Below are 18,221 nucleotides of genomic sequence, written 5' to 3'. Positions count from 1 at the left end.
TGTGCTGTTAAACAGACCTGATCCTCTCAATCAGTTTACGACGGGAGACACATTTGACAAAAGTACCGAAAGTGTCTAATTCTAGTACCAAACTGTTTATGTTCTACAGTAAAAATATGTTTGGTATACCGTAAAACACTAGTCAGTCATATTTCATTGTTAGTTTTCCACAAATAATTGTAAATTTTCAGTTATAAAAACGGACAATTGTTTATTTTTGATTAAACATACTGATGGGTCTACTGTTGCTTGTATGCATGTGCTTACTGTGACTGTCACCCTAATAGTGGATATTAGGTAGCTACTTCCCACTCCGTTGCCGGACAGTAGTGCTTGGCAAGCGGGAACGAAGGGCACTGTGTCCCGGTGTTGTTGCCATTCATGCCCTCCGATTGAGTAGTAGACTGTATATGTATCAAGGTGATCTAGATGGTTATCAATATTAGTTATTTCTTGGGTAGGCTGCTATCCTACTTGAAATCTAATCATGGGAGGGACATTTTTTTGTTATGTTAGGTAATGCCGGCGGCGACACCGTGATACAGTTTCCCAGTAGGAAGCACCTCAGTTCAGCAGGTATGTTGATACAACAACGGTGGACTAGTCATTCGCACCGGCTTATCGACTCGTCGTGACTGCGGTAGATAGAATTTCATTGCCCCCTTAGAGGTCATACGTAATAGGAACACCATACACAATAGGACCATATTCTGCATTGTGAATTCACGCAGAATTCTATGACTTGTTTCTTATTGTTTTAACGGAAAACCATTTTTTTCAAATGTCAGTTTAAACGTTAAAAATGTTTTTCCATTCGTCACATCCCTTGTGTGTGTGTGTGTGTGTAAAACAAGATCCTGTTTGCCAACACCCACTCAAAAACCCCACTACACATACTCACCATAACACACCTGGTTAAACATTTCCATTGCATTTAATTTTGCCAAACCATCATGTGTTAGTTTTGAGATTAGAGTTAGGTCACTACATCATCATGCGGTCCCTGGCAGTAGCCTAACTGTTGTATTGCATGTTTTTGCTGTTCTGTGGCAGGAAGGAACTGGCCTGCCTTATTACTGAAGTTAAACATTCAGAATGTCACACACAGAGAGAAGACATTCAGAATGAGGTCACACACAGTGGGTAACCATAACACACATACCCACGCAACCACACAAATGTACACTCACCTATCCACCCACTCACCCTGTTATAGAAGTCAGAGGTTGCAGAAATGCCCCTTAATTTCAATAAACATTTCCATCCCTGCACACACACACACAGAGACTTGCACACCACATGTGGTAGATGTAGATTTTAATCTCGAGAACAACGTAGCAAACAAACAAAGGGGGATCTGCATCTCTGGGTCTTGCACAAATTTCAGAGACAACCATACTAAGCATCATCAACAACAGAGGAAGGGAAGGAAGAGAGCAAGCTTGCGAGAGAGAGTGAGAGCGAGCGTGCGAGAGAGCGTGCGAGAGAGCGCGAGATGGTCACTGGATCTTGCCTGCCGTCTCTTATGATTTGCTGCACGTCACACACACACCTCATTTGTGCAGTGTCACAACCTAGCTGCTTTCAATAACTAAGCCTATGTTCAGTCCAGAATAGAGTTTTCAGACACAGACATGCATAAGAGTTCAGACCATCTCCTTGGACAACAGGAAGTCCTGTGGAACTAGTACTTTCTAAAGGACATGAACTACAGTGCCTAAAAAAAAACTACTTCAAACATTTGTCTGGGTAAAACTTTTACAAGACAAGGGGAAAGGGGGAACATGTGCAAGAAGGCAACATGTGCAAGTTGCAACAGCGCACATGGGCGTCTGGGAGAGGGCAACAGAACAGAATATTAAACAGATCAGAGTCTGGCTTTCACTAAGAGGGCTTACCACACATACATAACTGAGTATCACTTTCTGAGATGGGGGACAATAAGAGGGATGAGGAAGATCTCTGCTTTTCCTGCTGTCTCCCAAGCTTTAGTGCTTCATACATCTCAACTTTCTCTCCCCAGCTCTCCACCAACTGGAAGGAAGTCTGGAGAAAGCAGAGGAACAATGGATGACCTCACCAGACCGGACATCTGATGAGAGTTTAAGGCTAATGACAGACAGGCAACCAAGCCCCTGCTGTTTGTGCACAACACACCATCCTGATACAGTGTTCATGATATGAATCTGAAGGAGACAGAGGAATGAGGGCTTAGCGTTATGGCAGCCAGGCAGGCACCAATAGGGATTAAGCTCGGCTGGCACTGGCGTGTGAAAAGGTAGGAAATACACAGCAAATCTAGACACATTACAGTTGAGGACAGCAAACCACAGTGAGCAGGTCCACTGTACTGACTAGCACCCTGTCCGATAGATAGCTGGCTCCTCTCAGCTGAACAGAGGGGACAGAGAGGATAGTCTGGAGGACTCGGATGGCCTGCAGGTCTGGAGAGAGGAGATGCGACATTACTGAGCCGACAGTACTGAGCTCTCTGTTGTCCTTTGGTGTTCCTCTGAACTGAACACTGTAGTGATAACAAACAGAGGCAGCAGGCGACATCGAGAGAGAGTGGTGGTTCCACTGGGCAGGGTAGGCAGGCAGGAAATGAAGCCCTGAGGGGTGTTTCACCAGGAAGCAGCTGGTATCCTCCAGGTGTGTGGATGGAGGTCTCTGTGTGAGGACTGGATGGTTACCAGGCTCTGCCACTTTCATCTATATACAGACAGCACTCCACTGCCCAGAATAGAACTCGTAGCCTATTGGTTGGTTGTGTTGGGTTTTTTACTGTGATGAATGTGCACAACCAGAATTGTTCTTGGCGATTGGGGTTATGACAGTGACAGCACTGAGGTGAGTTTACACAAGTCTAGCTGAAAAAGTTGGTGGAAGGCAGGAGGTCAATATCTCTCACATAATGCAGAGGACTACAAATGGAATGGAACTGGCAGCAGGTCTGGATTTGCAGAAATTACAACATGGAAAAGGTTTTTGCATTGATATGACATACAGAATATACCCAGGTCTTGATCATGCATACGGAACCCCAAGTGAGAAAAGCTGCCGGTCCTGATTGAGCAACAACATCAAAGCCAAGGTAGGAGGTAGAAGCAGATTGTCATCTTCCTAAGCACTGCCTGACTACTGGACCCCAAGGAGTGATTAGTCAGGAGGACTAGCAGGGAGAGAGTGACTGACTGGTCCAGCATAGTGCTGCTGAGACATCCCTGTATTCCATGGGACCTAGGAGTCAATTTACAAACTGATGAAAATAGATGAGGTGGAGTCAGTGGACAACCCCTGGGTGACAGGTTGACCTGCTGCTGAGATGCAGCAGGCACTGTGTTATAAATCCAAGGACAGTGTGAGAGAGGAGAAGTGGGACAGTGTGTAAAACACACCGCTCAGCTCTCTGGCTTTACAGGCTCCACACTTCACCACATGAAATAAACAATGTGTCACAACAAATCAAATCAAAATGTATTGGTCGCGTACACAGATTTGCAGATGTTATGGCAGGTGCAGTGAAATGCTTGTAAAACGAGCACGTCTGACAGATCTGGAGAAGTTTTATAAAAACAGGGTAAACCAGTCCGGGCTGGGGAAATCTGGTACTTCAGAGAGAGGTCATATCGTTTTTTCTCACTGCGGTGTTTAGAATGAATGGGGGTTTGGATGACATGTGAGTTGCTGTGTATGTCCACAAGAGAGAGGAGGAGTTGTCTAGAACAAATAAGCTAATGAAACAGAAATTAATTTATTTGGAAAGGACTGACCATCTCAGGCTTATGCAATCTAGGGAAAGGGAAAGGGGATACCTAGTCGGTTGTACAACTGAATGCTTTCAACTGAAATGTGTCTTCTGCATTTAACCCAACCCCTCTGAATCAAAGAGATCTTGCTCTGGGGCAGAACGACAGGTTTTACCTTGTCAGCTCGGGGATTCGATTCAGCAACCTTTCGGTTACTGGCCCAACGTTCCTACCCATCAGGCTACCTGCCGCCCCAATCTACATGCATGGACACGTATCGTATGATGCAGTCATTCAACCACAGAGCCTGTGACGATGACAGACAAACAAGAGCAGCCACACCTTTTAAAAAGAAACTAGACAAGTATTACCATGATTACTAACCCGAGAAGCAAAGGACATCAAGTAGGCTGTCCTGGCTGTCAGTAAGAGTGATGCATGAGAGCTAAGACAAGTAACCTACCTACGCTACAGTATCTATCCCCAAATTGATTGCTATGAGACTTCCAGAAAAATGTATACGATTAAACATTAGAGCTGAGCTAACAGAATGAAAAGGCTTTAAACCCTCTGCCAACTCCAAGACGAGATGCTGCTCAATGTGACAGCTCAAGGTGAAAGAGCACCTTGAGGAACAGTGAGTGAGAGAGCCACAGTCTCATCCACATACAGGCCACCACTGGCTAATGAACAGTGACAGGTTGGGCCATCAACCCTGACTCTTTGTTAGCTACAGCACACCAAAACTCCAGACAGCCCCAATGCCCAGTTCATAGGCAAAGTGGGCATGGCCAAAGAAAGGATGGCAAAATCAAAGGGCAAAACCTTTAGCTACTTACTCAAAAGCGAAGAAGAGTCCGCTTGTGACGAGAATGAGGACAAGGGTAAGGTAGAAGACCCCTGTCTGCCTGGCCATCATGATCCTCCCATTGCAGTAAAACTTATTCCGCCCTGGGAAGGCTTGCCACTTCCTCCTCTTTGGGGTCCTCTTCTTGTATGGAGTCTCCATCGGGGTCGAGCTGCGAGTGCTGATCTGGCTGTACTCGCACTCTCGCATAGGCTCAGCAACCCCGAGATGCAGCATCAATGGTCACTCAGTAAGATCCCACAACAGTTGAAGCAGTCCAGGACCAGGGGGCACAAGCGCCGCTGTAATGAAAGCAACTATTATGTTACTGGAAAGAAAGTGATCTGATTATAGCCTGGTCCCAGATCTGTGGGTGGTGTTTACAGCCGAGTCAACTCCTATGATTGCTGTCATGCTAAAAAGACAATGAACAACAGTTGGCAAAACAACACAAACAGATCAGGGACCAGTCTGATTATAGGATCACTTTTTTTCTTTAAATATTTGTTTTTATTGCTGATGAGGTTGAATGGATTTATAAGGCTAGCTAGCTACCATTTAAGAAGTCATGTTTTATCAGATAGCTAAGGTTTTATGAGCTCATGATGGGCTATGGTGAGTTTATGTAGCTAAATCTCAGCACACACATATTTCTCCAGCATGACAACCAGACCTACTTGGCTACACATTTTACCACTAAGATAACTAGCTAGCTACAAGTGACAGCTTCTCACACACTTGAAACTTTTCACTAGCTAGCAAGCTGGCAAGGAATTGTTTAATGTTCCTTGGCCCTAGCTACACATTGTTATGGCGGTGATAGGTGAATGCTTCCATACTGCTAGCTGCTTTTAGCAACGCTAATATTTACACACTAGCGTGGTGCGGAAAGCCCAGTGCGGACAGCCCAGTGGTGCGGACAGCTCCCTGCCATCCAGAACCGCTATTTCAGGCGGTGTGAAAGGAAGGCCCGGAAAATCGTTAAAGACTCCAACCACCGAAGCCATAGACTGTTCTCTCTGCTTCCACACGGCAGGCCGTACCGGTGCATCAAGTCTGACACCAACAGGCTCCTGAACAAATTCTATTCCCATGCCATAAGACTGCTAAATAGCTAACCAAATGGCTACACGGACTATCGGAGTTCATCTTACAGTGGATATAAAAAGTCTACACACCCCTGTTAAAATGCCAGGTTTTTGTGATGTAAAAGAATGAGACAAAGGTAATTAATGTCAGAACTTTTTCCACTGTTAATGTGACCTATAATGTGAACAATTCAATTGAAAAACAAACTGAAATCTTCGAGGGGGAAAAATACAAACCTTACAATAACCTGGTTGCATAAGCGTGCACACCCTCTTATAACTGGGGATGTGGCTGTGTTCAGAATTAACCAATCACATTCAAACTCATGTTAAATAGAAGTCATTACACACCTGCCATCATTTAAAGTGACTGATTAATCACAAATAAAGTTCAGCTGTTCTAGTAGGATTTTCCGGAATTTTCTTAGTTGCATCTCAGAGCAAAAGCCATGGTCCGCAGAGAGCTTCCAAGGCATCAGAGGGATCTCATTGTTGAAAGATATCAGTCAGGAGAAGGGTACAAAATAATTTCCAAAGCATTACATATACCATGGAACACAGTGAAGACAGTCATCATCAAGTGGAGAAAATATGGCACAACAGAGACATTACCAAGAACTGGACGTCCCTCCAAAATGTATGAAAAGACGAGAACTGGTCAGGGAGGCTTCCAAGAGGCCTACAGCAACATTAAAGGAACTGCAGGAATTTCTGGCAAGTACTGACTGTGTGCTACATGTGACAATCTCCCGTATTCTTCATATGAATGGGCTATGGGGTAGGGTGGCAAGACGGAAGCCTTTTCTTACAAAGAAAAACATCTAAGCCCGGCTGAAGTTTGCAAAAACAAAACATCAAGTCCCCCAAAAGCATGTGGGAAAAAGTGTTATGGTCTGATGAAACCAAGGTTGAACTTTTTGGCCATAATTCCAAAAGGTTTGTTTGGCGCAAAAACAACACTGCACGTCACCCAAATAACACCATACCCACAGTGAAGCATGGTGGTGGCAGCATCATGCTTTGGGGCTGTTTTTCTTCAGCTGGAACTGGGGCCTTAGTCAGGGTGGAGGGAATTATGAACAGTTCCAAATATCAGGCAATTTTGGCACAAAACCTTCAGGCGTCCGTTAGAAAGCTGAAGAGGAAGTTCACCTTTCAGCACGATAACGACCCAAAGCACACATCCAAATCCACAAAAGCATGGCTTCACCAGAAGAAGATTAACGTTTTGGAATGGCCCAGCCAGAGCCCAGACCTGAATCCAATTGAACATCTCTGGGGTGATCTGAAGAGGGCTGTGCATAGGAGATGTCCTCGCAATCTGACAGATTTGGAGCGCTTTTGCAAAGAAGAGTGGGAAAATATTGCCATGTCAAGATGTGCCATGCTAATAGACTCCTACCCAAAAAGACTGAGTGCTGTAATAAAATCAAAAGGCGCTTCAACAAAGTATTAGTTTAAGGGTGTGCACACTTATGCAACCAGGTTGTGCTTCTTTTTTCTTTTCTTTTTTTCCTCAAAGATTTCAGTTTGTTTTTTAATTGAATTGTTCACGTTATAGGTCACATTAAAAGGTGGAAAAAGTTCTGACATGATTTCTCTTTGTCTCATGCTTTTACATCACAAAAAACTGCCATCTTAACAGGGGTGTGTAGACTTTTTATATCCACTGTATATTTGATTATTTTTGCCCTTTCTCTATGCACACTCACTGGGCCCTACACACACATACTCCAACACACATACAAACACTCACTCCATTTGCTCACACACACACATAATATGCACATTTATATTGACTCTACACACTCCCACTCACATACAATCATATACGCTGCTGCTACTCTTGTTTATCATATCCTGATGCCTAGTCACCTTACCCCTATACATATCGACCTCTATCGATCCAGTATCCCTACACATTGTAAATACGGTACTGGAACTGACCCTGTATATAGTATGCTTACTTACTTAAATCGTGTTCCTCTTATAACTCATGTGTTTTTGTTCTACCTTATTATTTTTAGTATTACATTGTTATTGATTACTGCATTGTTGGGGCTAGAGCTTGCAAGAAAGGCATTTTAATGTACTTATGCATGTGACATTAAAACTTGAAACTAGCGTTGCTAGGAATTAGCTTACAAAAAAACAATAGTCCACCGGAAGCCAAAAGTTAAATAAAATTCAAATGTCAGCTTACTCTGCTGATTGTCCATAGGGTTGGTCCTTATGCAGGGGGGAAATAGAGAAAAACATCTGATAGAACATAAATTAAAGAGGCTTTCCAAACGTGGGTCTTTTGTAGACCCAGTTCCTCTCCGCTTACCTCATGTCAAAATAAAAGTCCTGCACGTGCGCCATAACTGCACAAAAAAAGCAAGAACTTGTGTGGGACTTTTATTTTGACATGATGTAAGTAAGCAGAGAGGAACTGACCTTACTGAGGAACTGCATGGGTCTACAACAGACCCACGTGTAGAAATTCTGTTGAATTATATGTTCCATTATGTTTTTTTCCTCAAACTCCCTGCATAAGGACCAAGCCTACAGACAATCGACACAGTAAGTTGAATTTTATTTAAACTTCTGGTTTCCGGCGGACAATTCCTTTATTCCTTTTTTTGTAAGCTAATTCCCAGCAACCCTAGTGTAAATACTAGAGTTGCTAAAAGCAGCTAACAATTACCATTAAAGGATAAATCCACCCAAAACCACTAATTCCTTTAATTTACAGTGTTAAATAACACTAATAGGTGAGCACAATATTTTTTGTGAACAAATGTTTCATTTTGGTGTTATATGGCATTATAATAAGGTTGGTAGCACCATGGAAAATCTTTGTGGAAATCGGTTGCAGCTCAAGTCGACTACAAAATCCACAATGCTATGCTCTCTCTATGGACTGGCTGGCTGGCTAGCTAGCAAACGTAGCTACACACAACAATACCAAAGACAACATCAGCATGTAACGTAGCTAGTTAGCTGTAAAATCGCCTAAACAAACTGCACTATCAATTTAGGAGTCTACAATCTCACCATGTTCAACCTGCAGATCAATGTGCCTCACAGAGTGGAGTCTAACATTCCCAATGGCGGATATACTTTTGAGGAGATGGGAAACGTTGCCCATGCTACGTAAATGGGCCGCACGGTGCATTCCGGGCGATTCTGGGACAAGGAGCGCTCTCCTTCAAGGAGTGAATGGGAGTCTATTGCGCATTCGCTCAAAAACATAACATTAGCACGAATTTCGTCAACCAGAAGTTCAACATCACAAATCTTTTCCGAGATGTGAGATAATTAACTTGCCATCTGTAGTATCGCATAGCTTTGGAATTGTGACATTACATACTTAATAGGCACGTTTCTTGACATATACACTGACTTTGAGAAGGGATTGCGTGACGATTAGCTTAGCAACCGCGTGACGCAGCATGACAACGTGAACATGATTGGTCCACAGTCTGCTGGGTGGGGCATTACACGTTCCTTCATTCATTGGATTCTTATCTCCTTTCTATAATATCTCTGGCAATGGCACCATGCAATGCACCCTGGACTAAAGAGGCAGACTAATAGGAAAAATGTGCTAGACCCTCCGTTAAATGATTAATTTCTCGAGGTAGGACTATCGCAAAATTATGATCAATGGCTCATTCGAGAGAAGACATCCTCCTGAGTTATGACATCGGACAGTATTGAAATTTGACATGTATGATAGACGTTTTCGCAATCTAAAAGTCATATTCCTATTAACTTCCAGTGTAGTGAGAGCGATTTTAACACGGTGCTACGTCATACAGGCCGGATTTCTGCCTGCTTGAACGCCAATAACTCAGATACACATGCAAACATTAAATGACCCAGGGAATCGATAGAATATCACTCAGAGATGCACAAACACAATATAACATCCAAAATGGGTGAACCTTTCCTTTAAGCCATTATATATTAGCTAGTGTAAAGCATTGCATGCACATTTTCAACTAACCTGTTCTTGGCAATACTTTCTTCATTCTCGATTCGGGATAAAAGTGTATCTTATACATGTCCAGTTGCAGGTGGTTCTCCAAAAAACAGAATATTCAAAAATATATTAAAATCCACATTTTGCACCGAGTGAGGAGTTCCCATGCCATTTTAGTTCCAGAGATCTTGCATTTCCCAACATCTTTGCAGGCACTAGTCGTTTCTATGCGACGCGGTAACGTGTAGAAGTAAATAACAGCATGTCACACAGTGCGCCCAAAACAAAGATCTACACACATGCAAGAAGCATTTCTAACTCGAATATTCTCTGGTTTTTGGAGAACCACCTGCAACTGGACACGGACATGTATAAGATACACTTTTCTCCCGAATCGAGAACTTAAAAAGTATCGCTAAGAACAGGTTATTTGAAAGTTTGCCTGCTATGTTTTACACTAATGTTAGTTAATGTAACGGGATGTACGGAAGCGTTCATATATCACACCGCTGTAACAATGTGTAGTTAGTTAACGGAACTAACTACCTAACATTACCAAATAAACAAACGTTAACTAATGTTACATAAAAATCACCCGGAAAATGTACTTTACGGCTAGGTATAGACAGCTAACGTTAGCTTGTAGCAAACTACCAACAAAAAAGAAAAAGCAGCTAGCTTAGCGAACGACATTGTAACGTACTTGTATTGAAACTCCGGGGGGAAACTTCTGAGTGTTCTGTCGTTTCCTGTAAACCAACATTCGTTTTCATTCAGCAAACATTACCGTCACATCACCGGCGGCATACCATCACAGAAACCGAAATCTGACAGCTCACCTAAGAAAGTCGACACTGCTGTTGGTACGCCACTTTTTTCGGAACTCGTATCCGGGTTTGTTGCGAACTACAGTCGAAACCAATATCATCCTTTCTCTCTGAATTACAAAAAGTTTATCCCTGTTCTGAAAACACCAAACGCTTCATTCATGGAAAGTCAGCGGATAGGCAGGGTCATCGGTCCCACGCCACTTCAACCGCAGCAGACAGCGCGAAGGATGTTCAGACAAGCTGTTCCATCCTGGCTCTCTGGCTAGTCGTCGCGCCCGGTACGAAAGATCGCCGCTTCCAGCTAGCTACAGTTTTCCCAAATCTGGAGATATTCCGATCATTCTGCCACGTACTCCTTCCTTTGCGCGATACACCATTCCCAGACAGGCTGCTGAAACATCGATATCACACACTGTGTTAGCTATATTGTAGGGAAAGCATTCCCACCTCTCACGTTGCGCTGCTCATTGCAACAAGCAAACGTTACAACATACCGAGCACAAAGCTCCTCCTCTTTTTTTGTCAGTGGATAGCTGTGCAACAGGAATTATGGGGAATGTAGCTAGTAACCCATTATCTAATTGATTTCACATCTGGATAGAAAATGAACACAAATGTCCAATGCTTGAATAATACAAAAAAAAAAACAATGTCTTCAATAATAGAACAATATGATCAATAGATGATGAAAATAAGGCCCTGTTAGATCCAGAATTCTAGTCTACTACCATGTTTGCGTCAACAGGGGAGTACTTGTCATATAATAGCACCAGTGGTGGAAAGAGTACCCAATTGTCATGCTTGGGTAAAAGTAAAGATACCTTAATAGAAAATGACTCAAGTAAAAGTTAAAGTCACCAAGTAAAATACTACTTGAGTAAGTCACCAAGTAAAATATACTTACGTATCAAAAGTAAAAGTATAAATAATTTCAAATTCCTTATATTAAGCAAACCGGACGGTACAATTGTTTTATTTTTTTTAATTTACGGTTAGCCAGGGGCACACTCCTACACTTAAACATAATTTACAAAAATGTATTTGTGTTTAGGGAGTCCCCCAGATAAGAGGCAGTAGAGATGAACAGGGATGTTCTCTTGAGTGTGTGAATTGGACCATTTTCCTGTCCTGCTAAGCATTCAAAATGTAACGAGTACTTTTGGGTGTCAGTGAAAATGTATGGAGTAAAAAGTACATTATTTTCTTTAGGAATGTAGTGAAGTAAAAGTAAAAGTAGTCAAAAATATAAATAGTAAAGTAAAGTACAGATACCCCCAAAAAACTACTTAAGTAGTACTTTAAAGTATTTTTACTTAAGTACTTTACACCACTGAATAGCACCATATAGATAGATGGAGGACTCTAGTGCCCAAAAGACCGTTTTAGCATGGGCAGTGCCATTGAGGACTTTCACCATTTTTAAGTAGTCAACTGGGCGGGATTTCCTATGGGCATATAATGACGAGACGGTCTTGTCTCCACCCTAACAATGGGAGTCGTTGTCCCAAAGGCGGGAAGGCAGGCGGTCTATTTATCGGTCTGCTTATCGCTGTATTCCCGCTTGGACAGATTCTGACTGGAGTGGATCCTCTCGCTTCGCCTCTTCCTCTGGTTAAGGAAGGATCACATTATTCCATCCAGGTCACCAGGAGGGGTGAGCAAATTAATTATACTCGTGAGCAAACATTCCATAACTGCAGGTGGCAGTAAATCGTCAACATTGTCTTTATACCTGTTCAAACAACACATTCCAGGTGGCAGTATGCACATTTCAGTTTGTTTGCCTACTCATAGAAGTATTAGAAGAAGAACATTGACCACTTCAAAATAGAGAGGGCCTCAATGGCGCTGCCTGTTCTCTCACAGATGCCATAATGGGATAGATGCAATGATGTGATGTGTATATATACAGTGCCTTCAGAAAGTATTCAAACCCCTTGACTTATTCCACATTTTGTTGTGTTAAAGCCTGAATTCAAAATGTTTTTTTTCTTCCTTAACCACGTACCCACAATACCCCATAATGACCAAGTGAAAAACATGTTTTTAGACGTTTTAGCAAATGTATTGAAAATTAAATACAGAAATCTAATTTGCATATAAGTATTCACACCCCTGAGTCAATATATGTTAGAATCACCTTTGGCAGCGATTACAGCTGTGAGTCTTTCTAGGTAAGTCTCTAAGAGCGTTGCACACCTGGATTGTACAATATTTGCACATTATAATTTTTTTGTCAAGTTGGTTGTTGATCATTGCTAGACAGTCTTGCCATAGATTTTCAAGACGATTTAAGTCAAAACTGTAACTAGGCCACTCGGGAACATTCAACGTCGTCTTGGTAAGCAACACCAGTGTATATTTGGCTTTGTGTTTTAGGCTATTGTCCTGCTGAAAATTGAATTTGTCTCCCAGTGTCTGTTGGAAAGCAGAATGAACCAGGTTGTTCTCTAGGATTTTCCCTGTGCTTAGCTCTATTCCGTTTATTTTTATCAACAACAAAAACTCCCTAGTCCTTGACGATGACAAGCATACCCATAACATGATACAGCCACCACCATGCTTGAAAATATGGAGAGTGGTACTCAGTGATGTGTTGTGTTGGATTTGCCCCAAACATAACACTTTGTATTCAGGACATAAAGATAATTTATTTTTACTTTAGTGCGTTATTGCAAACAGGATGCATGTTTTGGAATATTTTTATTCTGTACAGGTTTCCTTCTTTTGACTTTGTCATTTAGGTTAGTGTTGTGGAGTGTCGTGACGTGACTTACATTAATGTGATGACTTATTTATCGAATCAACTAACTATGTTTAATTGTCACTGGATTACATTAATCATGTAATAATCAACTCATTAGGAATTTGGGGCACCATGGAAGAAGTTGTTTAACGAGTTACCATCTCCCGAATTAAACTCTTAGAAGATGTATATATGTTATATATCGATTACAGTCACTTATTAAATCATTACCTCAGTCTCATTCTGAACTATGCTTAATCCTTGAACCTGCAAGAACCCTAACCTAATTGATGAATCAGCAATACACAAATTGGCTTAATTATTTATTTACTAACTAACTAAATAATAACACAGAATACTAACACAGACACATGGTATAGGTTACTGATTACTAACGTAATACAATGAAAACAGGTCCCTAGTGGACTGGACTAACAATAGCATGACTGATTGGTTAGGGGAAGGAGGGGTCAATAGAAAGAGAGTGAAAGGGAGAGACAGAGATAAAATGTATCGTTGTTACATTTGGAAACCACCGCTCATTCGGATAAGAAATGCAATGCATATTTACACGTAGCTGTCCTTGATCGTCGTCTCTCTGTTGAACCACTTTCTCAAAAAGGGTTTGAGTGTCCTATCCCACTTCGGTGAGACTCATTTACATTTAAGTCATTTAGCAGACGCTCTTATCCAGAGCGACTTACAAATTGGTGCATTCAACTTAGGACAGCCAGTGGGACAACCACCCAATTATTAATTTATTTTATATTTTTTTAATGGGGGGTGGGGGAGGGAGGGAGGTGGGGGGTAGACGGATTACTGTTATACTATTCCAGATATTCCTTAAAGAGGTAGGGTTTCAAGTGTCTCCGGAAGGTGGTCAGTGACTCTGCTGTCCTGGCGTCGTGGGGGAGCTTGTTCCACCATTGGGGTGCCAGAGCAGCGAATAGCTTTGACTGGGCTGAGCGGGAACTGTGCTTCCGTAGAGGTAGGGGGGCTAGCAGGCCAGAGGTGGATGAATGTAGTGCCCTCGTTTGGGTGTAGGGTCTGATCAGAGCCTGAAGGTAAGGAGGTGCCGTTCCCCTCACAGCTCCGTAGGCAAGCACCATGGTTTTGTAGTAGATGAGTTTCAACTGGAAGCCAGTGGAGTGTGCGGAGGAGCGGGATGACATGAGAGAACTTGGGAAGGTTGAACACCAGACGGGCTGCAGCGTTCTGGATATGTTGTAGGGGTTTAATAGCACAGGCAGGGAGCCCAGCCAACAGCGAGTTGCAGTAATCCAGACGGGAGATGACAAGTGCCTGGATTGGTCTGGAGAAGAGAGGAGGGGATAGGGTCAAGCGGCAGGTTGTTGGGCGGCCTGCCGTCACAAGTCGCAAGATTTCATCTGGAGAGAGAGGGGAGAAAGAAGTCAATGAATAGGGTAGGGCAGGATGAGCAGGACCAGCGGTGTCATTTGACTTAATAAATGAGGATCGGATGTCGTCAACCTTCTTTTCAAAATGGTTGACGAAGTCATCCACAGAGAGGGAGGAGGGAGGGGGGGGGAGGAGGATTCAGCAGGGAGGTGAAGGTGGCAAAGAGCTTCCTAGGGTTAGAGGCAGAGGCTTGAAATTTAGTGGTAGAAAGTGGCTTTAGCAGCAAAAACAGAGGAAGAAAATGTAGAGAGGAGGGAGTGAAAAGATGACAGCTCCGCAGGGAGTCTAGTTTTCCTCCATTTCCACTCGGCTGCCCGGAGCCCTGTCATGTGAGCTCGCAATGAGTCGTCAAGCCACGGAGCAGGAGGGGAGGACCGAGCCGGCCGGGAGGATTGGGGACATAGAGAGTCAAAAGATGCAGAAAGGGAGGAGAGGAGGGTTAAGAAGGCAGAATCAGGAGATCGGAGGGAGAAGGATTGAGCAGAGGGAAGAGATGATAGGATGGAAGAGGAGAGAGTAGCGGGAGAGAGAGCGAAGGTTGCGACGGCACATTACCATCTGAGTAGGGGCAGAGTGAGTAGTGTTGGAGGAGACTCGGCTTGTCTTGGAATGGAGTGTTCGTTGAATTAGATACTTCAGATGTACCAATGGTTGTCTGAGAGGGATTGTCCTTCCCAACTTGTGTCTTTAGTGAAAGTTCTAGACAACTTTACATGTACAGCTGCAGACTGAAATGATAAAGTCTAGTGCGTGGTCTTCTTCTCGTGTAGAGATTGAGAGTTTCAGAGTTTCTCAATTTCAAACGGATGGACTACCGTCTCACGTTTTCTGGTTTGTAGAGTGTCAACCATTTGTAACGTCCAGCTCGCGCTTCACGTCGGCTGGTCTTCCTCATTCAATGTTCTAACCATTCTAAACGTGCAGTCGCCACTCTCATGTTTTCTGGTCTTTCTGGTCTAACCATTTTAAGCCATGTAGGCACAGCTCCACGCTTCCTGGTCTAAAGGTTGTTTTGTTTTTCAAGGCTTTTTATGCCCTCTGGGTAAAAGGGGTGTTCCATCGTGACGACAAGTTCTCTGATGTCACTCGGGGCGTGGCTAGTCACTGTGCATATTTTATATGAAAAACTATTATCACATTAGAAGACTAAAATCACATTCCTATCTTCACCAAAATACTCTCATACTTATTCATATATTTTATACAACATTTAGATGAGAAATAGACTCAGAGAGAGCACAGGAACCTGTTTTTCATGAGAATCTGAGTGGGCTTAGATTCCTTATTTCCTTTTTGTGTGGAAAAGAGTGACTATTAAAAGCATTTTAAATGGGTTCTGAGAATGGAAAAGTTCAATCGACTCTCAGGGTAGTGGTACACATAGCTGATGCATCATTCTGTATGCCTCAGATCCTCAAAAAGTTATACAGCTGCACCACTGAGAGCATCTTGACTGACTGCATCACTGCTTGGTATGGCAACTGCTCGGCATCCAACCGTAAGGCGCTACAGAGGGTAGTGCGTACGGCCCCGTACATTACTGGGGCCGAACTCCCTGCCATCCAGGACCTCTATACCAGGCGGTGTCAGAGGAAGGCCCTAAAAATTGTCAAAGACTCCAGCCACCCAAGTCATAGACTGTTCTCTCTGCTACCGCACAGCAAGCGGTACTGGAGCAGCAAGTCTGGGACCAAAAGGCTCCTGAACAGCTTCTACCCCCAAGCCATAAGACCGCTGAACAGTTAATCAAATTTCTACCCGGACTATTTCCATTGACCCCCTTTTTATATCTTTTTTAATCATTTTTTTTGTTGCACTGACTCTCTTGCACTGGCTTTATGCACACTCACTAGACTCTACCCCCCCACACACACACACACACACATAGACACACTTTTACACTCTATTTTATACAACATTTAGATGTAAACTTGATAGATAGAATATGTACACTTTCCGAGTTACAGTTATTTCTTTATACCATCCTTAATGACATCCCAAAATAATAAACAATATGACATGATTATTCTTTAGATCCCCACTGACCATTCCAAACATTTGGAGGTCAGGAATAATGTTCCAATGTCCAATCTTTTGACGTTAGAGTTTTTAGGTGGCAAGAGTCTCTCTGTAACAAAGAGATGTCTTTCTTCCCATACTAGAGACCAAAAGGAGTCATTTTCTGCAATCTATTTATGACCGGCTGTTAAGTCATTAAACCGGCCCAACTCCCCCTTCTCCTCTCCTGTGGGAGAGAGGGGGGGTCTGGCTATCTGTCAGCCATTTGCCAAGCTGATCTGGCACCTTTGATCCTCACCAAGGAGAGAGTCATAACAGGAGTAACTACCATGTTGTTGATTCATCCTCAGTTTTCTACTATTACAGCCATTAAACTCTGTAACTGTTGGTCTCATGGTGAAATCCTTGAGCAGTTTCCTTCCTCTCCGACAACTGAGTTCGGAAGGATGCATGTATCTTTTTAGTGACTGGGTGTATTGATACACCATCCAAAGTGTAATTAATAACTTCACCATGCTCAAAGGGATTTCAATGTCTGCTTTTTTTTTTTTACCCATCTATCAATAGTTGCCCTTCTTTGCGAGGCATTGGAAACCTCCCTGGTCTTTGTGGTTGAATCTGTGTTTGAAATTCACTGCTCAACTGAGGAACCTTTCAGATCATTGTATGTGTTGGGTACAGAGATGAGGTAATCATTCAAAAATCATGTGAAACACTTTTACTGCACACAGAGTGAGTCCATGCAACTTATTATGTGACTTGTTAAGCAAATGTGTCCTCCTGAACTTTGTTTGGCTTTCCATAACAAAGGGGTTGAATACTTATTGACTCAAGACATTTCAGCTTTTCATTTTTAATTAATTTGTCAGAATTTCTAAAAACATAATTCCACTGTGACATTATGGGATATTGTGTGTGGGCCAGTGACACACCATTTCAATTTAATCCATTTTAAATGCATGTTGTAACACAACAAAATGTGGAAAAAGTCAAAGGTTGTGAATACTTTCTGCAGGCACTGTATATGCCATGTAGCAGATGCTTTTATCCAAACAACTTACAGTAATCCGTGCATGCATTTTACATATGGGTGGTCCTGGGAATCGAACCCACTGCCCTGGCGCAATGCTATACAAACTGAGCTATCATGTCCATGATATGCACACAGAGTCAGACATGCCCCCTAATGCCAGCCTCGTCACGTGATGATGCAAGATCCTGAGATCCTGCTTTGGTCATGGTGATGTCATTTTCCTGGGATCTTCACTCGCTATTGACTCCCTTGTACCACGGCCCTCCTCCACATCTCCTAGTCTAAACAATGCTTGGGTTCAGGCTTGATTCACTCAATCATTTCCACAGTCCTACAACCATCTCTTTGTTCATTCAATGCTCCTCTTTCACAGGCAGGCTTAGAGAACTCCTTACCTGAGTCATTGGACATACAGTACATAGGTACAGTGCATTCGTAAAATATTCAGACCCCTTGACTTTTTCCATATTTTGTTACGTTACAGCCTTATTCTAAAATGTATTGAATTAATTTTTTTCCT

General features: G+C 42.8%; 1 protein-coding gene across 6 annotated transcripts in view; it reads right to left on the bottom strand.

Annotated features, from left to right (window-relative positions):
- LOC121545029 (palmitoyltransferase ZDHHC14-like) overlaps positions 1-10,981 on the bottom strand; it is a 109,463-nt gene extending 98,482 nt beyond the window's left edge. Inside the window, exons 1-3 of one of the 6 annotated variants that reach the window (XM_041855367.2) lie at positions 10,494-10,585; positions 10,358-10,403; positions 4,589-4,898 (exon numbers count right to left, since the gene is read on the bottom strand). In XM_041855367.2, the coding sequence (XP_041711301.1) occupies positions 4,589-4,833 (245 nt within the window). In that variant the 5' untranslated portion in view covers positions 4,834-4,898; positions 10,358-10,403; positions 10,494-10,585. The other 5 variants (XM_041855370.2, XM_041855366.2, XM_041855372.2 and 2 more) reach the window with 5 other exon arrangements.
- Positions 10,982-18,221: the final 7,240 nt, after the last annotated feature.

The sequence above is a fragment of the Coregonus clupeaformis genome, chromosome 29 (assembly GCF_020615455.1).
Source record: "Coregonus clupeaformis isolate EN_2021a chromosome 29, ASM2061545v1, whole genome shotgun sequence".
Taxonomy (NCBI): Eukaryota; Metazoa; Chordata; class Actinopteri; order Salmoniformes; family Salmonidae; genus Coregonus; species Coregonus clupeaformis.
This window is presented reverse-complemented; position numbering and strand designations above follow the sequence as displayed.